At 38.0% G+C, this 24,200-nt stretch overlaps 1 protein-coding gene across 1 annotated transcript in view; it reads right to left on the bottom strand.

The window, feature by feature from the left end:
* auh (AU RNA binding protein/enoyl-CoA hydratase) overlaps positions 1-24,200 on the bottom strand; it is a 40,994-nt gene that overhangs the window by 4,130 nt on the left and 12,664 nt on the right. Inside the window, exons 4-8 of the mRNA XM_067433509.1 lie at positions 24,004-24,090; positions 22,461-22,553; positions 21,256-21,312; positions 1,951-2,138; positions 1,812-1,862 (exon numbers count right to left, since the gene is read on the bottom strand). Coding sequence (XP_067289610.1) covers positions 1,812-1,862; positions 1,951-2,138; positions 21,256-21,312; positions 22,461-22,553; positions 24,004-24,090 — 476 coding nt within the window. The remainder of the gene's footprint in view (positions 1-1,811; positions 1,863-1,950; positions 2,139-21,255; positions 21,313-22,460; positions 22,554-24,003; positions 24,091-24,200) is intronic.

The raw sequence follows: 24,200 nt of genomic DNA, 5'->3' as shown, positions 1-24,200 counted from the left end.
TATATTTACAGTGGGTGTGGTTAATGTGGAGAAACGCAGATGTTCGGCACCTGCTTTTCTCGTGAAGTATGGAATGTACTGGCCAGAACGAACTTTGTTCTTATTCTTTCCACCTCGAGAAAACAAACAAATTTCTTTGTTCTTGCAGAGTATGTTCCAAGCTTTAGAGCGGAGACTGCAAATCAGGCTTCTCGTCCAACCCCATTGCATCACAAATGTGCTACTAGATGAATGGTCAAAAATTCCCATAAACACACTCCTTGTGAAAAGCCTTCCAAGAAGAGTGAAGCTGTTATAGCTGCAAAGGATGGGCTAACTCCACATCAAACCCTACAGATTAAGAATGGGATGTCATTAAAGTCTATGTGCATGTAAAGGCAGGCATCCAAAAAAACGTTTGGCAATATAGTGTGTATGCTCGCTAATGGACAGCAGGGAAAAATGCAAAATGCTAATATTTAGGTTTTAGACACAGGCCAGTAAGAGCTATGCATATAAAGCTCACTCCCCTGTCCTCAAAAGGAATATTAGCGACTGACGCAAGTGGCTGCGGTCTTTAGTGTCCTTGTTAGTGTACCCAACTCTAAGGGGGGGGGGGGGGGGGGGGGGGAGGAGGAGGAGTGTTGGACGTATGCCAGTAAGAGCTGTGCATGTAAACTTCACTCCCCTGATCTCTAAAGGCACATTAGCAGCTGGGGTCCTTGTTAGCATGCCCGCTTCCCATTCTGAAGACCCTGGTTCGAATCCAACTCTTAGTTGGTCGAGTAGGACTGATTACACAAACTTATCATATCAAAATAAATATCTACTTTTAAAATAGAGGCCATGCTTCCAGTCTTTTTTGCTTGACATCAAAGGCTTTTTTTGTCCATATCAATCAAACTCTAGGTTGCTAGGCAACATGTGGGAGAGAGGACGCTGGCGTTGTCAGCGTTGACGCTTCTCCACCCACAAATCATGTTAACTGTACTTTTAGATTTAGATTTTATTTTCTTATGTTTGTGACTAGTCTAACAGTTAGAGCTACAATTGGGACTGTTGCTGATTGCTGGCGGCCACTGAGAGGATGTTGTTCGCCGTTTGCCACCGCTTCTCTGATGTTTATGTTGCGGTTGGTTCTGGTTTGAAGGACATTTGATACTGCTCGTTGCGGCTGCTCTCTCTTCGTGGGGTCGGCTAACCAGTGAGGTCTCCCTCGGGCTTGAACTGCATGGTGGCTTAATTTAGCGCCGGGCTAGCGTCATCAGCGTCCCGCGTGATGTTGAGATGTTCCGCTTCTCGGCTGCGTCGCTGTTCTGTCTTGCATTGTGGCTGTGGAACGGCTGGGATTTCTCCGCCGACCCTGGTGTGTGTCTACAGAAGTGCCCGGAAAACTCTGTTTGCCTCCTGCATGGTGCTGCAACGATCCCCATCATCTGGTCTTCAGCTGTCATGCCTCGACGACGTCATCAGGACACTGCCGAATTGGGAATATGTACCAACAGAGCCTCTAGCACTGGGAGAAATGTAATACATGGAGTGGACCACAGTGTACTGGAGCTTCCAGAGACTTACACCATCAGCTCTGTTTTCTGTTATGTTATGTTTTCTGTTATGTGTTGGTTGATTGTTTGTATTATTCTATATTTTTACTTGTTATTAATTTTTTTGTTATTTTTTTCCCTTTGTTGCACTTTGAGATTCTTCGGAATGAAAAGTGCGTTATAAATAAAATCTATTATTATTACTACAGTATTTTAGCAAACATTCAGACAAGAAAACAACTCTTTATTTTTGACCAGACACGTCAGTAGTAGAATGTGCAATCTTACCTCCATTCCCTGGTTGATTGCTAACTTCGCCATTCTAATTGCAATTGGCCCCTGAGAGAGAAAAATCATCAAGCTTTCATTAGAACAACGTAGACTAAGAAACTGTGGAAGCTGGATGAGTGAGCATGACAGTTTATACCTGAGGGATGAATTCACGGGCCAGATCCAGAGCTCGCAAATACGCAGCATCTCCACTTGCATTCTGCTCCACAGCATGATTGACTAGGCCGAGACTCTTGGCCTCCTCACCGCTCAGCACTCGCGCCGCAAATATCAGCTCTTTAGCTACGGACACTCCTACAGCTCGGGGCAGACGCTGAGTTCCCCCTACAGCCAGAACATGATGACAAATAATGTTATATAAATATTGACTTGGAATTGCATTCAAAACATACACTTTTTTAAGAAGTCTCTTATGTTTACCAAGAAAAAAACTGTAATATTGTGAAATATTACCATCATCTTTAATAACTATTTCTACTGTTATAAATCTAAAATGTTATTTATTTTGGTGCAAAGCTAAATTACAGCATAATTACTGCAGCCTTCCGTGTCACATTTTTGTGAAAACAAATGATGACGATCTCAGACGTTGCAATCAGCATCTCTTCAAACCCCTACCTTCCAAAGACATGCCAGCAAAACTCAATGCTCAAGTTCTATGATCGGCTAAGATATAGTATCAAATTCCTCTTTTTTTGTTTGCGGTGTCTAGGGCTGCCAAAGAGAAAGGTGTGACTTTTTTAGGACATCTTATCGATTCTCTGATTTCAGAAAAAAAAAAAAATGAAAACAACATTTATTTTAAAGTGTTCGAAAACTCCCTATTTAGCCACAGGTCAATTTTTTGGAAAATTGTGAGTGGAGGTGGAACAAGGCGATTTAGTTGAATTGTGCTTCAATGATGTTAACACAATCAAAAAATACACATCGCAATTCACAACTTCACCAAAAGGCTGCATTTTAGCTGCATCCACCTATAAACATTGTAATAAATGTTTGTTGCACAAAAACATTTGAGAGGCATTGGCCATTCATTGAAAGTGTTCAGGTGGAAGACAAAGACTCATGTGATTTAGCATGGTATCTATCAAAACTGTACAAAATAAAGATAATTGCTTTATAATGAGTCTTGAAAATGACTGGCCCACTCGTTTAACCCATTTATTTCAATTTACACAAAGATTTTCACTACTTAAACTACATTTTAACTAAACTAAATGTGCATTTCAGGATCACAATCCACATACAGAAATGGACGTAATTATGGCCACTGCAATACAAATCAACAGAGATGAGGAAAGTTGTACAAATCATTTTGTATTCAATTCAAAACAGTAGAATAAACAGAAATTGCCAGCAGACAAAAGGCACAATAAAGTGTGTGTGTGTGTGTGTGTGTGTGTGTGTGTGTGTGTGTGTGTGTGTGTGTGTGTGTGTGTGTGTGTGTGTGTATGTTTTGTGACATATGAGGACACAAATGTGTATAATGACATTGGTATGACACAGGTATTACAAGGAGAGGGTGAAATATGAGGACATTGGACATGTCCCCACTTTTCAAAATGCTTATAAATCATACAGGATGCGTTTTTTTTGTGAGTAAAAATGCTGAATGTTTCCTGTGGTGGGTAGGTTTAGGGGCAGGGGCAGTATAGGGGGATAGAAAATACGGTTTGTACAGTATAAAAAAATTCACAAAAACAAATGTGTGTGTGTGTGTGCATGCAAACACGTTTGAGAATCTGAAGCTGTGCACATGTCTATGACAGGCTGTAATGTTTTTAAACAACAGCTAGAATTTTATCTATTTAACAACAGGAAATCAATGTCAATGATAATATCTAGGTACCGCATGTTCAAAACATTTTACCGGTTTAGCTAGATGGCATAGACGTGCCAAGTGATAAGAAGCAAAATACTTTATGTACTATTCCAAACCAGTAGAGTTTGAACAATAAGTAGACTACAGTAGAGTTAAAAATAACTAGTCTTGTTTAAGTTTAAGGAAACAAACAAAAAAACAGCAACATAAAATCATATTAAAAGTAGATCAAGTTACGTCTGTCAGAGAAGGACATTTTATGTGCACTACATTTAAAGTTTTGTGATAAATTACAGTTAGTTCCTCACACAAGCAATAATAATTGCATTCACATTACAAAATGCCACTGGTTCCTACGATAAATATGAAGCCTAAAATGGAGAAAGTTTCAGTGGATGGGAATTTTTATTTGCTTGCTGCATTAAAATACTAGCTTCAGAAGACTTAGAATATTGAGTTCAAGTCAAACAGACTTCCAGTTTCGTTCTGTGGTGTTTTTTGGAGAGGAGAGACTTGTACTTGATCTATTGTTGTATGGAAACAATGTTTACCTTGTAAACATTCCTAAATACTGGCGTTGCACAGAAAACACAACAGACAGTGCAGAGTCAGTTATAACTAAGCCATTCGTAGGTTGATTCACTGTAAATCCTAACGCTCAAAATAGTTTATTGGTTTGAGTAGAGCCAACTCAAATTAAACAAATGAGTTCAATTAAATTAACTTTTATGAGTATTTAGAACTTTTTTATTTTGGAGTTTACAACACTGATACATTTTATTGTTTTGGGTTTTATGAACTTGTTTCTTTTAATTTAGACAAACTTAAATTTGTGTTTAATTTTAAATCTGAAACTGGGCTGGGATTTCTATTTCCCAGCATGCTTTGCCATGACACTCAAAAGGGAAAGTAAATGCTACAGGGAGTGCAGAATTATTAGGCAAGTTGTATTTTTGAGGATTAATTTTATTATTGAACAACAACCATGTTCTCAATAAACACAAAAAACTCATTAATATCAAAGCTGAATATTTTTGGGGGATATCTGTGTGTGCAGGTGACTATTACTGTGCATAATTATTAGGCAACTTAACAAAAAACAAATTTATACCCATTTCAATTATTTATTTTTACCAATGAAACCAATACAACATCTCAACATTCACAAATATACATTTCTGACATTCAAAAACCAAACAAAAACAAATCAGTGACCAATATAGCCACCTTTCTTTGCAAGGACACTCAAAAGCCTGCCATCCATGGATTCGGTCAGTGTTTTGATCTGTTCACCATCAACATTGCGTGCAGCAGCAACCACAGCCTCCCAGACACTGTTCAGAGAGGTGTACTGTTTTCCCTCCTTGTAAATCGCACATTTGATGATGGACCACAGGTTCTCAATGGGGTTCAGATCAGGTGAACAAGGAGGCCATATCATTAGATTTTCTTCTTTTATACCCTTTCTTGCCAGCCACGCTGTGGAGTACTTGGACGCGTGTGATGGAGCATTGTCCTGCATGAAAATCATGTTTTTCTTGAAGGATGCAGACTTCTTCCTGTACCACTGCTTGAAGAAGGTGTCTTCCAGAAACTGGCAGTAGGACTGGGAGTTGAGCTTGACTCCATCCTCAACCCGAAAAAGCCCCACAAGCTCATCTTTGATGATACCAGCCCAAACCAGTACTCAACCTCCACCTTGCTGGCGTCTGAGTCGGACTGGAGCTCTCTGCCCTTTACCAATCCAGCCACGGGCCCATCCATCTGGCCCATCAAGACTCTCATTTCATCAGTCCATAAAACCTTAGAAAAATCAGTCTTGAGATATTTCTTGGCCCAGTCTTGATGTTTCAGCTTGTGTGTCTTGTTCAGTGGTGGTCGACTTTCTGCCTTTCTTACCTTGGCCATGTCTCTGAGTATTGCACACCTTGTGCTTTTGGGCACTCCAGTGATGTTGCAGCTCTGAAATATGGCCAAACTGGTGGCAAGTGGCATCTTGGCAGCTGCACGCTTGATTTTTCTCAGTTCACGGGCAGTTATTTTGCGCCTTGGTTTTTCCACACGCTTCTTGCGACCCTGTTGACTATTTTGAATGAAACGCTTGATTGTTCGATGATCACGCTTCAGAAGCTTGGCTATTTTAAGACTGCTGCATCCCTCTGCAATATATCTCACTATTTTTGACTTTTCTGAGCCTGTCAAGTCCTTCTTTTGACCCATTTTGCCTAAGGAAAGGAAGTTGCCTAATAATTATGCACACCTGATATAGGGTGTTGATGTCATTAGACCACACCCCTTCTCATTACAGAGATGCACATCACCTAATATGCTTAATTGGTAGTAGGCTTTCCAGCCTATACAGCTTGGAGTAAGACAACATGCATAACGAGGATGATGTGGTCAAAATACTCATTTGCCTAATAATTCTGCACTCCCTGTATAGTTAAGTGTTATACAAGATTTAGTGGTGTTTAATGTTGTTATATGATAGTTAAGAAGAGTCTCTGTTATGTTGGGTTTTTTGGGAGGTTACAATCATGCTGACAAGTGGAGCATGAGTAGTTTGAGAACCGATATTATACAGTATGTTAAATGTTCTATATTGCTGTACTCATTCAGTGAGTGCAATGCTAATGTTATTAAAGCATTGTGTTACCAGTTAGCAACAGAGCATTAATTGAATTAGCTAGTTAAAGCTAGCCAAGTTTCCACTCCTAAAAATTCATTTAAATTGATCATTTTAAGTTAAATGTATTAGCTTACTTAAATATTTAAAAGTAAGAGCAACTAAAATGTATGTTATACAAATCTGCAATTTATGCTTACTTAAACCTTACACTTCTTTAAAAAAAAAAAATTGATGCAACTGAATGCCTTAAAGTTTTTGAGTTTTGCCAACTTGTTTACAGTATCAAACCAGGGTTGTCAAACATACGACCTAGGGGATGATTTAAACAATAATAGTAAATAGAGATGCACCGGCCATAAAGCTGAAGAGTTTTTATTTTGGCGGATCTCTATTTTGGAACTGCACATAAACTGCTTTGCAATAATTTTCCTAAATGTTCATTTCTGAAGACGGAAGCAATGAGGAGAACACGGGTACGGCAGAAAAAAACTGTACCAGACAACCTGCACGGCGCTGACATCTTGAGATCGAGTCTACGCAGTAGAGAGCAGGAAGTACAGCTGCGATATCAAAAGCCCACCCACACTCTCACAGATGCAGAACAATTAATTATGTTGGTGTGAAATAAACAGTTATGAAAATGTAGAAATTAAAGCTAAAGCTCCAATCTGCTCCCAAAAATCCCGAAAAAAGTCCGTTAGTGCCTCAGTGACAACTTTCAGCTGTCTATCATCCGTCATACCCCCCGTTTTTATAGCATCAGATAACTAAGTAAAACTAAACTTATTTTAAAAACGAACACTTGAAATGAAATGATCGTGATGATAACTGCCTTCAATGACATAAACTAACTTTGGGGAAAAAATATTTGAGGTGTAATTTTATTGTTTAGTTTGCCTCGCGTCCATTAGAAAACACAGAGGGGCGGCTATACTGGGACCGGCCACCGGGGGGCGATCGAGGCGCGAAAGCTTCAGTTTCTGAGAGGGAGACTACAGGCTTGCACCAGACACAGAAAACTCACTGTTTGTGAAATATAGGAATAAAAATATAAATATTGAAATGGGGGAAGGGGTTTATATGAATGTATCTATGAAGGGGACGGTCTTCAGAACAGTTTCGATGGCATTTTCTTGTCCTCTTACCTTTGTATAAAGTAGCCGCACTGCTTGTGTACAGCGTTAAAACAAGGAAAAGTTATACAGCTGCTGTTCCATAAGCGTCACCTACTGACAGCGAGTGAAGTAACATTTTTATTTAGTCCTTCTAATGTTTTTGTTTTGTGCAGTCTTCTAGCATAATTCTAGCATAATTTCACAAAACAAAAGCCAGACCATTCCGTTTTTGCTTTAAACCTTTAAACTATGCAATCTACTGTATGTATGTATATATATATATATATACACACACACACACATTTGTGCAGCATCTTTGTTTTGATCATGATTAAAATGTAGTGGTTGCCTCTAATTTCAAATGGCTGGTTACAGATATCATATTCATATTCAGGGCATCCATAATAAATAAATATTAAATTAAAGGTTCTTTATGTCTTTTCACTGTAAAAAAGGTTCATGAAGTATTGTTTTTCTAGTTTTATTAATTTGTAGTATATGGTTATAATAATAATAATATTAATAATAATGTAGGCTAATTGTCAGCACACTAAGGTTTAAAAAAGGTAATGGCTAAATTTTTCCCCATTCAGCCCTCAACCTAAAATGAGTTTGATACCCCTGGTGCAAACAATGTATAGGTATATTATTCAAATTGATGTTTATTATCTCTAAGACAACCTGCATAATCATAATAATTCATAAACTTGGAATCATGAATCTTTTCTTGAGAAATTTGCTGATATGGCATGCAACCACAACTTACAAGGACAGGCTTCTTTCACAAATGAAATCAGGCCATCTTTTGACTCAGTTGCACAACTCTTACTCAAGCTCTTATGTGAGAAATATGTTTACACATGAAAGCGCAGAGACGTGTTGCATAAGTGCTCACTAATAAAGCAGTTCACGGGCGACTGACACCTCTCTCTGGCACAAAAAAAAAACGAATAAATCTTAGTGTTTATAAATCTAGGACACAGCCACACTGACTGACTGTCTTTCCAGTTTGACTATTTCTGATGAACGCTCGTGGACAGCAGTGCAAATATTTGACTGATTGACTTTCATAAAGTACATAGACCATGATATATAAACATAACCATGAGCAATAACAAAGTCTCATTTTACTACAATCCTAATTTCATTAGCTATCATTTTGTTTCACAAACAAATCTATATCTTTGTCTGCCTGAGACCTTTTTAAGTTTTTTTTTTAGACTAATCTCAACTTGATTAATCAGAACTTGAGCAGCGTTCAGTAACAAAACAACATTTTGTTACACAGCAAAAATTTTGCAAGAAATTCTGGGAAATCCTTGCATCACATCAGTCCTAGACGCTGAGAAAATAGCCTTTGTCTTTAAACAGTGCACTTACAACGCCACCCAAAAAAAGAGAAGATTACCATAAACGGTGTCAACATGCTGAAGAAAGACTAAGGGCAAAGAGTGTGACGGAGGTTAGATCAGGGTTGTTTTGAAATCGGCAGCAGAGGCTGGTAAGTGTTACATATTGCATTCCAAGAAACCGGAGAGGCTGTCAAGAAAGAGTGTCACAGTCAAACATGTGCTAGAGTTCCTGGAAGGGCTACACAATCCCTGCAACCTTAAATCTATCCTCACCAATCTGACAGAGGTTAGAGACTGCAATGTATGGACTAGGCATAAATAGTGAAGTGATCGTAATTCTTCTTTCAAATAACGATGTACATTTTAAGATCGACGATTGAACCTTACAATTTTTTGTTTAGCTTTGGGGTCTTAGGTAACCACCATAACGGCTTAATTTCTTGGTGCAGAAAAATGATGGGTCTTCTTTATAAAACCATGCAGAATGCAATTGTGATTCTAATAATGATTCTTATAAAAAAAAAAATTGAATTTAGTTTAATGTCACAATTTAAGCAATACAATTATTAGATATTTAGATAGAAATTCATTCTGCTTGTGATTGAAGAACGAGGTCCATGTTTGCAAGTAAACCTGTACACACCTTAAATGTGGTTACATTTTGTGCACACATTCTCTAAAAGAGTGTTTGTTTGGCATTACACAGTTAAAGGAAAAGATATGATGTAAGCTGAAAATAAAGCACACCGACACAAAAACATCTACTGTAACACTCCACCCCATTTAACTGGTATCGCTGCTTTTCGCACTATTAAAAAGGTGTGTCAGTTTTGTCATGTTTTACAGAAAAACAAACGTCTATCATAGCGATTCTATTACAGAAGACCTAGGTTGACCTTCTGTTCCTCCTCACCAAACACAATCATTCCCAGTACAGGAAAGGAAGTATGAAGAACTATGAAAATAAGCAAGTTAAGTAATCAGTCCATGTACGGTATTATGACTTGCAGTTGTTTGTTTGCAGTTTTAATATAATGATGAATTTAAAAGTTAATGGCCAAATGTATCATTACAAAAGTTCACAATGCTGCTGTAGGTTAAATATAATGTGGATAACACTGAATAAATACATTTTCGTTAGGTTAAATACTGATAATTGATTACTCAAACCTTAACCTTTACCTCTACTTAATCGTCTGACTTGCACATCCGTCATGTTTGTAGTTTTTTAACATATCCGCATTTATAGTTCAAATCGAATCCTCATCCAATTCAAAATGGGTTGTGGGCAATATCAGCCATTAAGATTGTGCGTCGATCCACCCTTCGAATTTCGGACCAGAAATAGTACATTTTTGGAATACTCTTTTCAGAATACTACGGTACATACTTATTCTAATTTCGAATACATATTTAGTATGGATATTATGCGAATTGGGACGCAGGGCCACTGTCCTGCTCCAACCCTAATCAAGCACACATGAACCAGCAAATCAAGTTCTTCAAGATTACTAGGAGGCTACAGGCAGGTGAGTCTGAGGACCAGGGTTAAGTGCCCCTGCACTATAGCATGTAGATAATCTGATTAAATTAATCCAAAAAGATTATCAGAGTAAATCAGTCATTTGAAAGCTTTCTGTAAGACGGTTTACAGTGTGTGTGTGTGTGTGTGTGTGTGTGTGTGTGTGTGTGTGTGTGTGTGTGTGTGTGTGTGTGTGTGTGTGCTTGTTTTTGTGAAATATCAGGACACAAATGTGTATAATGACATGGGTATGGCACAGGTATTACAAGGAGAGGGTGAAATATGAGGACATTACCCACGTCCCCAATTTTCTAAAGGCTTATAAATCATACAGAATGAGGTTTTTTTGAGAAAAAAAAGTAAAAAGTAAAAGAAGTAAAAATACAGAATGTTTCTTGTAGGTTTTGGGGCAGGAGCAGTATAGGGGGATAGAAAACACGTTTGCATGAGTTAAAACCATTACGCCTTTGGGATGTCCCCACATTTCAAAAAACAAATGTGTGTGTGTGTGTGTGTGCACTTGGATGGGTGAAATGCAGAGCACAAATTCCGAGTATGGGACGCCAAACTTGGCTACACGTCATTTTCACTTCTCTCTCTCTCTCTGCGCAAATAGCTTTTCATCAGGGTTAGGAAACCAACATCAATTCCAATTCAGGACTCGGATACTTATGCAATTTCGATTCTGCTTATCAATCTCTGTGTGCTGGTTTTAAACTGCTGAAGCGCAAGATGAAGTGAAAGAGAACTCAATCCGTGCTGGGGACATCCAGAGCGTGCACACAAATAGCCACCTCCAAAACCAGGGTTCCTACTCTTTTCAACGATCATTTTCTGCATTTGACATTTCCAGGCCATTTTAAATTTTACTACGCCGAGAATGAAAGACATGGATCACAAAGTAATATATTGCTCTCCAAGTCTTTAAAAGGTGAACAGTTTATTGCCATGACTTAACTATAAAAACAGTTTTTAATATGAGCTCTTAATCATACATTATGGAAGTTATGGAAGCTTGTTTACGCCAAAAAATTTAAAAGGTAAATGTGACTATCTTGCAATTTTGACCTTCTTTTTTTTTGCAATTGCAATTGGGAGTTTTAAAGTCATAATTGTGAGATATAAACTTGACTAAAATGACAAAGTCATTGTTTTTCCCTTAAAATTGGACTTTACAACTCGCAAGTTTATATCTCACAATTCTGAGAAAAGTAGTAAGAATTGCAACTGGGAGAAAAAAAGTGAGAATTTGCAATTTTGAGACACAATTGCTTGTTTATATCATGCAATTCTGACTTTATAACACAACTGCAAGTTTATATCACAATTTTGACCAACACAATTGTGTTTTTATATCTCAATTCTGACTTTATAAAACAATTGTGAGCTTATATGATGCAATAATCAAGCAATACATACATACATATACATATATATATATATATATATATATATATATATATATATATACACACACACACACACACACACACACACAATATATATATATATATATATAAAAAATCAGAAAATACCCCCAGGAGAGTCACCAAAGGTGACCAAAAGTCAGATGACCACTAATAAACAGACAGCTCAATCTGAAACCTGCAACAGTCCTCTAAAGAATCTGGGACAGGCTAACCAAGCCATATTGAAGTACTGAGAAGTGGGTCAGTAGGTCTGTCATTAACTCCCTCACACATTTATTATAAGACATGACTTTACTTAATGTAGAGTTAATCAGTAAAGAGGTCACAATATTGACCTACTGTCATTAGATAACTTGGTGATAAAGTGCTTGCCTGGAACAAATAAACATTGCTTGTAAAGATTTGAAAAACTACACATTTTTAAAGGGGTCATATAATGCAATGCAGTTAATATGATTCTTTAGTGTCTAAATGAAAACTTTGTAATATACTTACTTTAATTAAAAATTCTCATTAGTATTGTAAGAAAACACTAATTTTACATGGTCAAAAACAGCTCTGTTTTCACCAAGCCATTTCAGTGCATACGGCTTTAAATGATAAATGACCCCGCCCCTCTGTTCTGTGGGCCAGCCTGGAGTCGTTGCCCTTGACAACAGTAGAGCCGAAAGAATGGCGACATGAGTCTCTGAGGACAAATCTGTGCAACTTTATCTATTTGAACCAGAGTCGGACCCGGGAGAAGTTGACAGCTCCACCGAAATTCGACAATTAAGGCTAAACAGGACGTTTCTAAATGGTTGGTTAACGTCACTTTGTCACTTTAATGTCACTTTGATCTTATCTTTATTTACTGGCAGGGTAACGTTAGGGTATTGAGATAGTAATGCTATGCCTTTACTGATGTATATGTTAGTTCATTGACAGATTGTTATAGCTAATGCCAACTTTTTTCTGTTAATGTCGGTTTGTTAGTGATGCATAACGTTATCTATGCATTGTAATAACCGTTACAACTCTTTCTTTTTTTTTACAGTAACAGACACTGTTATAAACCATCTACATAATTAAGCTTAGTGTAGTGTTACCAGGTCCACATTAACTTTATCACCAGCGTACACAGTTTACAAAATAACCATAAGGCGTTGTTCATTATAAACGTGGGATTATAAATTATATTGAGAACTTCATACATAGAAAGCATGCGTGTAGGCGTTTCAAACTACACTCACTTCTTCTGGAGGGGCAGCAGGAACACTGGTACAGATCCTTTATTCAGGAGCAGCTTCTTACCAATACCTGCTTCATACAGACCCTCGGTTATAAAGCAGTCTGGTGAGAATTCAGCGCGAGAATGTGGTTCGCGCAAACATAAAAGCAATAACGAAAAGAAAACTTAGCCACTGCGTCTTCAGTGGTTCGGATTTAGGAACATTAAAATGACTGCTGTGTTCATTATTACACCCAAGAACAGTACACCACAATCGATTAGATGCCATTTTGCTCCAGTGTATCAACAAAAGCGGACTGTGATGATGATGATGATGATGATGATGATGATGATGATGATGACAGAGCTCGCGGAGGGCGGGTCTGAGGTGAAACGCTGCTTGTTAATCAACAGTCGTAGGGGGGATGTCCGACCATGTGACGCAACACAGTCTAACGGCTCGATTTGAGACAGGGGAAAACATATAAGGAGATTAAAAAAAGACCACTGAATGGTTTTTAATCATTATAGGATGGTTGTGTAGACTGCCAAAACACATTTGCATACAACCAGCTTGTAAAAGTGCATGTACCATTATATAACACCTTTAAAATTGACAAGCACGACACCAAAACTGATTAACTGGACAAGAAGCCCAGTATAATTAGCGTGGTTTCAGTCTTTAAAGGGGGGGTGAAATGCTGTTTCATGCATACTGATCTTTTTACACTGTTAAAGACTTGGAATCCCATACTAAACATAGACAAAGTTTCAAAAGTTAAGGTGGACGTTTGATGGGAGTATTTCTTTGTCAAAAATACTACTTCCGGTTAGTCATAAGTTTCGGCAAGTTTTTCGCGATCATGCGTCCCCTTTGACGTTAATGGGGGCGGAATTTCCTTGTATGGGCCTTACGGACAATTCTACCAGAAGAGCGTGAGAGAGAGAGAGAGAGAGGGAGAGAGCGAAAGTAACAGGCTACCCCCATCAAAGCGCTGGCTCGTAGGCTGCTGCACAGGTGATGTGCACATAACAATGTCACCAAAAAAGTGCGTTTTTGGTTGCCAGACCAAGACAGTCCTGCACAGATTCTCCAAAAACCCCGCGTTAAGGCAACAGTGGATGGAATTTGCTTTTCCGGATCAGCAACTGAGTTGCGCGAATGTTTATATCTGTTCGCTGCATTTCAGTGCCGACTGTTTCATAAACAAGGCCCAGCTCGACGCCGGATTTTCAGATCGCCTAATGCTGAATGATGGAGCAGTCCCAACGATAAAGGTCCCAACGTTAGAACCGCAGGCGGTGAGTGAGACTGCTTCAAATGTCTGTGTTTTTGCCTATGCTCATCAAGTAGCCCAAACATGATCACGTATAGTTAATTGATCAATGGAGCATGCGATGTGTAGTGCGTGTACATTTGTTTAGCTGGCCACTATATGTGTAACTTTATGTTTGTGTATTGTAAAAGCACTCCAAACAACAATACACAAAGAGGGGGGAAATATGTTGAACTAAATAAGCGCGCTTCTTCATTCAAATGCGCTACTATTCCGTGTATTTCTATGTAAACACTAGTAAACCTGCCGTGCAAAACCAGTCCGCTTACTGTCTACACAAACCACGCGTAAACACACACACACACGTGCACAACTGCACTTCCCACATGTACACCTTCAAAGACAAAAATACGACGATATAATTCAAGTATAAATATGTAAATAACACAAGCCGCTAAGCATATTATATAGTTAGTGTATAACTTGTACCACATAGAGACGTCCTGCTCTAGTCGTTTTTGCTGCTGCTCCTGTTCAACTGCAGCCTCTGGGTCTGATTCCGGATCATAGATGTATGGCTGTAGCTGATTAAAAGCCATATTTTTATTTTGAATAAAGTTTTTTTCCCGCTGTTAGGGATGACACAGCTTTACGACGCACTCGACTCAACACAATAGCAGCAGCAGCGCACACGTCATTATTTAGCTCCGCTCACACGACACGCCCCCACCCGCTCTGCTTTTTTCGGAAAGACTCGGAACAGCGCATCTTTCTTATATAATTATAAAAAAAATAAAGACTTTTCGGAGATATGCAGGATGCAATGCTACTCTATAGGTACTCAAGATTGACATGACACTGACTGAAACTGAGTGTTTCACCCCCCCTTTAAAAGCACCCTTTAGACATGTCTAAACAGAAAAAAGGAAAAAAGAAAAAAACAGCATGCTAATTAAAGCATTGCAGCTAAAAAATATTAAAACATAAAAATAATCAAATAGATTACCCCCACTGGCCATTCTCTAGTTATGTAGACGAAACCTGGTCTTCTATTTCTGACCATCTAAACCATGTCTATTTTTATATAATTTGACAGCAGTTTCAAAAGCTTTCAGGAATCAAATGTGTTGTTCCACTAAATCTGGTTACAAAAATAAATATGCTTTTCCGAAAGCCGAAACACAACTTCTGCTCATTTATTTGAAGCCTGCTATAAGATCATTGAGGGTAAACGTCATATTATGTGAATATGTATTACTTTACGGCGAGCTTACATCCTACTAGCTATGTTCTGCTTTAAGAACAAATGGTACAAACAAATAGCAAAATGTGCAAGAAGCAATGTAATATTTTGCCACATTCACACACTTCTAATGAACACGGGTTTTACACTTTAAGCTATCCATAAATAAAAAAGAAAATAGATAAAAACTATTACTCTCTTATAAATCTTGTATTCTATAACTTTTTTAGCTGTGGAAAACCTTTTGATGATGGTGATATAAATATACATTAATATGGCCAACCCTACTCCTAAAAGAGCATTGTAGAGTTATGCTGCCTTCTCGTGCTATCAGATTGATACAAGTTTCCTAGTTAAATATTGCACATCAACTCTGCATTTACCACTGGGAGATTTGGAAATAATTTTGATATCCAAATTCTCAAGATGGGCGTGCCATAAACGTTAAACATGGAAGCGGGGAGAAACTTGGTATGATTTATTCGTTTTTTCCCCCAAACAGCAAGATCGTCTTGTATTGTCATTACTGTAGTGCATTATACATACACGAGTATTCATTTGAAGTGTATTGTATGGTATGTTTTATACACAGTAAAAATAGCCTGCATTTGACCGAAATTACAGAATCAGCAGAAAGCGGACTGGATCTGAATAGCATCGTAAATGTTTATATGGTTGCCAGTGCATATGACACTACATTTAATTTTGGTTTTCAGATTTTTCCCAATACGTAGGCAAGAATAAACCTGGTGGCTTCCATGATTTCAGTTCATTCCAAACAACAAAGAACTTGAATACAACAAGCTCTTAATCAAGACTTCTGAAGTGGGAATTATGAAAAATTTTCGATAAAACATTTTTTTTGCTTGTTTTGCGCGCAGAGGAGATGCCATGTGCGCGCAGGTTCAAAATGAGCTCGCGGGCTCCCGTTTTCTCGTCTGTAGATCTGTTATTCTCTCGCGCAAAGGTGATTTACTGCGCGCCAGTTGTGTGTTTACAGTTGTGCGCTCTGTTATTAATGGCATAATGCTGCCATAGTTGCTGTTTCGACGGCGTTATGCCAAGAGCAAGGTGAACGAAATCGTTAAGAAGAGTATTTCTCTTCTTGCGAGCGCACGGAACACAGTCTGTGCCCATACATACTTACATGCTTAGTTTAAGCGAAGAGGAGAGATTCGCGATTGCACTGGACACGTTTCAGGCATATTCTCTGAGTGAGCCCAGAGAAAATTCTTACAAGAGCAGCGTATCTAAAAGAGCGCACGCAGTTCTAGCGCGCGAGCAGGGAGATTCGCGCTCTGCACATTACATTCCGCGCGCGAGCAGAGAGATTTGCGCTTGCGCATTATATTGCACGAGCGCAATGCGTTGCTGGTATCTCATTTCACAGATAGTTTGTTTCATTATTGTTTCTATTTAAACATATCAATACAGTGTAAAGTATTTGCTCTAGCTCTTTTTATTATTATTTTGTTAATAAGATTCCAAAAACTCTTAAGCGCGCGAGCAGAGAGATTTGTGCTCGCGCATGATATTAATGTACTTTCACGTTACAATAATGCGCTCTCGACATTTGACAGGAAAATAACGCCATAACATGCCATTTAAAGGCCTTTGCATGTGTTTTGAGTTAATTAGCTGATTAGAGTGTGGCACCAGGTTTCTTCAATATTATTTTCACAATATTCTAATTTTCTGAAATTATACTGAATTTGGGATTTTCCTTAGTTGTCAGTTATAATCATCAAAATTAAAAGAAAAAATAACATTCAAAATATATCAGCCTGTGTGTAATAAATGAATATAATATACAAGTTTCACTTTTTGAATGGAATTAGTGAAAAAAATAAACCTTTTCATGATATTCTAATAACCAGCACTTGTATGTACCGTGCAAACAGCATCAACATTATTATATCACTGCATTTTTCTATTGTCGCGAGTTGACTTCCTAAAGCCTCTCAAGGTGGTGATACACGGGACAACTTTAATGAGCTGCTTGGACAATTACCCATTGAGAATGGGCAACAAATTTCTATCTGGATAATTTAGATTGGTCGTAGGCCGTGTCTCACACCTGGCTGCCCGTTTACGGCAACACTGCTCAAAAAGTTGCCCTGTGTATTACACCTTGACTCAGGCTCTGTGCAGCTCTGTGAAGCACTGAAAGTTTGTTATGACCTACAAAATGTTTAAGGAAGACCATAATCATGGTCCGCTATTCTGACTCCACTATGTGCTGAGTCATTGGAAATCAGGTTCATACAGGAAAAAGACTGGCATGATTAAGCCAGGCACAGGCTAGGATTCCAAATACTCTTAATTCAGTACCACCAACTTAAAATGGTAAGTGTTTAAAGGTTTTTCAAACTTAGAGCAATCAGGGAATCAAATAAATAATTAACTCACTAGCTCTTTTCTATACAATTGTTGGCAGTAGTGACCAGATTAGTCCATATGACTCTCAAGCAATGCTCAGTTAAATTGCATTATAATGTTTTTTACATCTTCGACTTTCTTCAGGCCGTGTGTCCACTATACAGCCCCCCGAAATGCCCTCCGCCTGAGCATCTATTTCATGCTGATTGTTAAGTTCTTAGTGTTTTGCTTCTCGTCGAAAGCTGAAGAACGTTCAACTTTGGGTAAAACTCAGCATTCATCACTGCCACTTTTTACCCATCTGTCCAAACAGAGTGGAGAAGTGGCGGTACAAATACAACATGACCAACCGCCACATTCTGCTTGTACAACGTCAACAGACGACAACAACAAGCATAATAATGGAACAAAATAATAAATAAAAAGCTAAAGCAAATACTTTACATTGAATTGATATGTTTAAATAGAAACAATACAGAAACAAACTATCTATGAAATGAGATACCAGCAACACTTGCATGAATATTAAGAGTTAAAATGAAATAAGGAAAGAAAAAAAAAAGAAATCTCAAGAGCATTCAGCTAGGCTTTTTCAGCAGAGCGTCTGGCTTTTTCAGCTGGCTAAAATGCTTTGGTGGACACATGGATTTGGTGTTATGTTGCTGGTAAAGTATGAAAAAGCTCTGCAAAGTTACAAATCTCAAAGTCCCTCCAGCGGGAGTTATTCTCTATATCAGTGTGCACTGCTTCTGAACTCCCTGAAACACCTCCATTGTAGTCTTGAGTTTTACTCCAGGAAAGAACATGTTTCAATATTCTTCATTTAAATAATTCCCATCCAAGGCATAAACAAAATAAAGGGGTGGGCAAAAATAAAGGGGTGAAACTCAGTTATGGTAAGGGGTGGGATAATTCCCAAACATGGAAGCGGTTGACCAATAACAATAACAGCCGACCAATCAGAGCACATTGTGCTTTTCAGAAGGAGTGGCTTCATAGAGACAGGAAGGTTACACAGAGGGTTACTGGGAACAGACAGGGAAGAGAGGAGCTGCAACAATGTCAAAAAAAAATGCACAACTAAGAAAAAAATAATAATGTGTTTTTTTGACAATTCAAGCAAAACCTATTCTAGTAGAGCCCAAAAAAAAAATGGCATTGAATTGTAGGTAGTTATTAACTGAAAATCATCTCCTCCACTGCAGATAACTTGTATGTTGATTTATTTTTTGGTTATGGACAACTTTGCCTTCTGTGTTCCATTTTATGTAGATAATGGTGTTTGCTTATTTTGGGTGCACCATTCCTTATTTGGCTTTAGTATAGAAATTGATATCCACACAAATTCAAAAATGAGAGGTTCACCTCTTCAGATGTGCCAGGTCAATGAGGAAATAGGATCATGCGTACAAAACAGCACGACACCAAACCAAAGCACAAAAAAGCCTTGTGCTGACGTCTTAGCCACTCTTTTTCCTGGGACTCTGCCTGCTGAATAAACCTCTGACTGGTTGGGTGGATGCCAAGGCTCTGGTGACCTATTTCCACCCTGAAAAGAGAAAACCTCTGGCTGCAAGTCAAGCCTTGAGTGATAACCATACTGGCTGTCTGGACTGAGATTATACTCCAACAAAAGCTACTTTCCAACTCAACCACATGTACAGAGATGAAGCTAAAAAAACACTGCCACTGGTTCTCACCCAACAAACAGTTCTTCCATAACAAATCTGTTTGTTGCAGAATAGTCTTAATAAATGTATTATTCATATGCTTTGTGCTCATTATATAATTAAGTAACTTCTGTTCTGTCACTTGTCAGATGCGTTTCAGGTTAGCTTTTTCGTATAGGTTTTTAACCTATGCAGTTTCACTTTTGGAGGTTTTCTTCACAACATTAAGACATCCTGTTATGTAAAAGACTTCTTGAATATATTCTGTGATTTTTCTTATTTAAAATAAGGTATTTTCTCCAAATATTCTGTGTTGGAATTGACTTGTTAATAAAGTGATGATAAAATGTCAACCCTGCTGTCAGAGTTCTGTATTTTGCTTAATATATTTGTGTTTTACAGTTTTTTGTGTGTGTATGTGTATGTGTGTGTGGGGGGGAATAAAGAAATAAAGATGAACTGAGCCATCTGACAAATCAGAGTTGAGTAGAACGATGACAACAGACTGAACCATCTGACCAATCAGAGCAGAGTACACCAATAACAACAGACTGGGTTGGCTGACCAATCAGAGCAAAGTAGACCAATCACAACAGACTGAACCATCTGACCAATTAGAGCAGAGTAGACCAATAAAAACAGACTGGACCATCTGACCAATTAGAGCAGAGTAGACCAATAAAAACAGACTGGACCATCTGGCTGACCAATCAGTGCAGAGGAAGCTCTCAGAAAAGAAGGGTTTAGAGCAGTGTTTCTCAAACTTTTTCAGCCCAAGGACCACTATATCTTCCAATTTTTTTCTGAGGACCACCTACAGAATCCCACTCTAACACGCCCCCAAAAACCAACAAAATAGGAAGGATAAGCTAAATTTAAGTTTAATATGCAACTGTTTCAAGTCAAAAACGAATTATTCAAACACAAATGCAATGATATGATCAGAAATTATTACATACATTTTTATTTAATTTGAAAAAGTAAATGTGAAATGAGTTGCAGCTTAATATGAACAACAAACTGCACATGTGGAAGAAAAAAAAACTGCAATTAATTATACTGTAACAGCCTAGGTCCCACTTAATGCCATTCCAAAGAGCTATTAGATTAAAACTGAGGTGCTGGGTATAGGAAGTCAATGGTTGTAACTATGGTAACAATAAAATGCTGAAAAGAATGTTCCCCTTAAGGCCCTTTCACACTGGACTTGATTTTGACGTGCGAATAATTCGCACGATTGTTTTATTTTTTGGTCAGCTGTTTGTGTAATGAGTGCTTCCACACCGAACGCGAATGTGCTGCGGCGAAAAAACAGCATTTATTTTTTTCGTTTCAGTTTCGATTTTTTTTTACTCTAGCGGCGTCAAAAACGGCTTCAACCAATCACATACAAGGAAACAAAGGTGTTTTTACATTTTTACGTTATTAAAACAGAATGGCAAGAACTGTTTCGCAAGTAGCCTACATTAAAAATTTACTTAAAAAAGTGACGATTTTATAAACACTTGCCTAGTTTAGGTCATCTTTTCGCGGACCACTAGGGGTCGATGGCGGACCACACTTTAAGAATTACTGGTTTAGAGAGACTGAATTGTTTATTGAACATTTTCAGACACTGTGAGGGGATGCTGAAATACATTTTATGAGAAAATTAAAGTGTTTTTTGACATAAATTGTGTTTTCTTAATCCAATGACTAACATTTAAGAAAACAACTTATCACTCATTTGTTCAATTTCAGAAGTCAGGAGTAATTATGAAAACATTATAAATAAAAATACAAAGGCACTTACCTGCGCCTGGAATGATGGCTAATTTAGTTTCAACTAGTCCCATCTTAGCAGAGGTGGCTGTAAAACAGGTCAACGTGTGGAGAATCAGTTGTTTTTTTCAAATAAGATAAACGTCTTCGTGTGGCATCTCAAAAGACACTTACAAATGTAAATGCCTTAAGAAAGGACACATTTAAAACCAAGCAAATAAAATTAAAATAAGGTTTATGTATTACATACAATATCTCATTAAATAAGACAAATACTCACCGTACTGGATTCTAATTAAAACCTTGTAATTAACAACCGTTTAGTTTGTTTTTTACTGGATAATTTAAATCCATTTTATTGATAATACTGATCCCACTGGAGAGCATGGAGCTAGCAACAGCATTACCATGGGAACACACATAATGTACTGAGAAATAGTGAAAGCACTTATGCTCAACAACAAAAAACACTTAAAAAGCATTCTATAATTTCTCTATTTTTTTTACAGCATGGCAACTTTGAGTCACATTACACCAATTACAGTACTAAAATAGCCACAAATGAAAAGAAGGTGAAAACATATGGTGTGAATTCTGAGCATTGCAGGAGAACTGTTATTGCATCATTTTCAGCTAAATCCGGGTGTGTGAAGATAACATGAAAGAAGACATCTGCTACTGACAGCGTAATGAAGAAATCGTTCAATTTAAGGTTTAGTTCACCCAAAAATTATCCCATAATGAACTCACACTCAAGTCATCTAGGTGTATATGACTTGATTCTTTCAGCCAAACACAGTTATATTAAAAAATATCCTGGCTCTTCCTAGTTTTGTAATGGCATTAAACAGTCAATTTATCGTGTTTGTGCGGGCATCTGTTGCCTGAAGCCAGTGATTACAGTTTATAAAGGTTTGGATATGGATATTTTTTTTACAAAAAAGCATGGCTTCGCTTCACGAGGACTTTATTAACCCACTGGAGCTGTATGATTACTTTTAGAATGGATGTATGGATGCACTATTTGGAGCTTCAAAAACTCTATTCACTCACATTATAACGCTTGGAAGAGCCAGGATGTAATTTAATATAACTGTGATTCTGTTTGGCTAAAAGAGGAAAGTCATATACACCTAGGATGGCTTGAGGGTAAGAAAATTATGGGATCATTTTTATTTTTGTGTCATTTTTTTAACTATTCCTTTAAGAAAGGCATAGATAAAAGAGATATTGTACCTGCCACTCTGATGTCACAGGCAAGAGCCATTTCAAGGCCCCCTCCAAGAGCCGCCCCATCTAGAGCTGCAATCGTTGGCATGGGAAGAGTACCTTCAAAAAATAAATCACAATTTTCATCCACTTACTGCTGATCGGCTCTCTCCACCCACCCCCAAATTATGAGGGGACACACCCCTTACTACTGATTGGCTCACTCTCTTCTGCCACAATCATAAGTGAACACGCCCCTTACTGCTGATTGGCTCATTCTCCCCCCCCCTCCCCTGTTATAATGGTTAAATTAAATTGTAGTAATCAAAAATCATTTCTAATTAATTGAAATCATGAAACATACAATTTAACAACAATTCATTAAAAGTTTAACAAACCTTACACGTGTATGGCCCTATGAAATACGTTTTATTTATTAATTTTCTGGAAAAACATTTTTTAATGCAGAAAAAAGTTCTGTTTTAAATTTTCTGGATTCCATTTGAATGATAAAAAGTAGGGGTGTCCATGGTTAACCGATTGACCGATTAACCGTTAAAAATTGCGTAACCGAGTGAAACATTTTACTCGGTTAAGTGGCGTCAATGACGTGCTTTGAATTTAGTTGTAATATATGTTTGCACCCCTAGAGACCGCAAGAGCGCTGCCAGACATTTGTAATATCCAGAAGAAGAAGTCATGACCAGCTTTCTAAGCGGGCAAAGAAAGCGTGGGAGCACTTTAAAAATGAGAGTGACGGGGCAAAATGCAAGTATTGCAATGCAGTGCTTACCGCATTTTTCAGGCTATAAGTTGCTCCGGAGTATAAGTCGCATCAGTCAAAATATGCGTCATGAAGAGGAAAATAACAAACATCGCACTGGACTATAAGTCGCATTAGGGCAGAAGCAGAGTGCGAGCCGCGCGCGCTGTGCATAACGGAGCAGAAGAAAGAAAGTTTTAAGTGAGAAACTTGTGAATGACTAGAGAAAAGCAGACGTTACTTTAACTGTAATGAAGAAAACAAAAAAGCTAATCGCGGACTGAAAGCAAGATGGCCAGAGCTGAAGGGACGAGTCCACAGATGCTTGAACTCTCTGCCGGGAGAGGCTCAGCAGCCGCGCGAGTCAAACGCTGTCTGTGTGAATCATTCTCGGCTGCATATTTTACTAATGCCCTAATCATGCAGGCGCCCTCACCTCGCGGCCACTTGCATTGCTCGTGAACTGGAGCGCATCTCATCCTAATTTAACGAAACTCAACGTACGCCTCGCAGACATGAAATAGATCTTAAGAAACTTGAAATGTCTTTTAACAATTTAAAACGAAAAGAAATAGGCTACTCTCTGATTATGTAATCCATGATGTGCATTTCTCTCTATAGGCGCGTTCACTACGGAGATGGTGGTCGTCAAATTAATAAGCTAAAAATAACCCTGACGCACACTATGGTTAACCGAGTATTAACCGCTAAGGGCCTCGGTTAACGGTTAATGAAAAACTTAAAAACGTGCAGCCCTAATAAAAAGCAAAGATTAAAAAGCAAGCTGTTTTCAACATTTTAACTTACCAAGTTCTGTTATAAGTGTCCTTGCTTTAGTAACAAAAGGTCCTACTTCACTCTGATGCATCTTTGCTCGTTCTTTTAAGTCTGCACCTGTTCAGACAAACAATGCAAATTTGTGTTATTCTAAATTCCAATTAATCCATTTATCCATTTAAATTCCAACCTAATCCATTTATTTTCTAGTGCAAAAACTAATGGAA

This window comes from Pseudorasbora parva, chromosome 23, assembly GCF_024679245.1.
Source record: "Pseudorasbora parva isolate DD20220531a chromosome 23, ASM2467924v1, whole genome shotgun sequence".
Taxonomy (NCBI): Eukaryota; Metazoa; Chordata; class Actinopteri; order Cypriniformes; family Gobionidae; genus Pseudorasbora; species Pseudorasbora parva.
The sequence above is the reverse complement of the archived record's forward strand: the minus strand, read 5'-3'. Positions and strand labels throughout refer to the sequence as shown.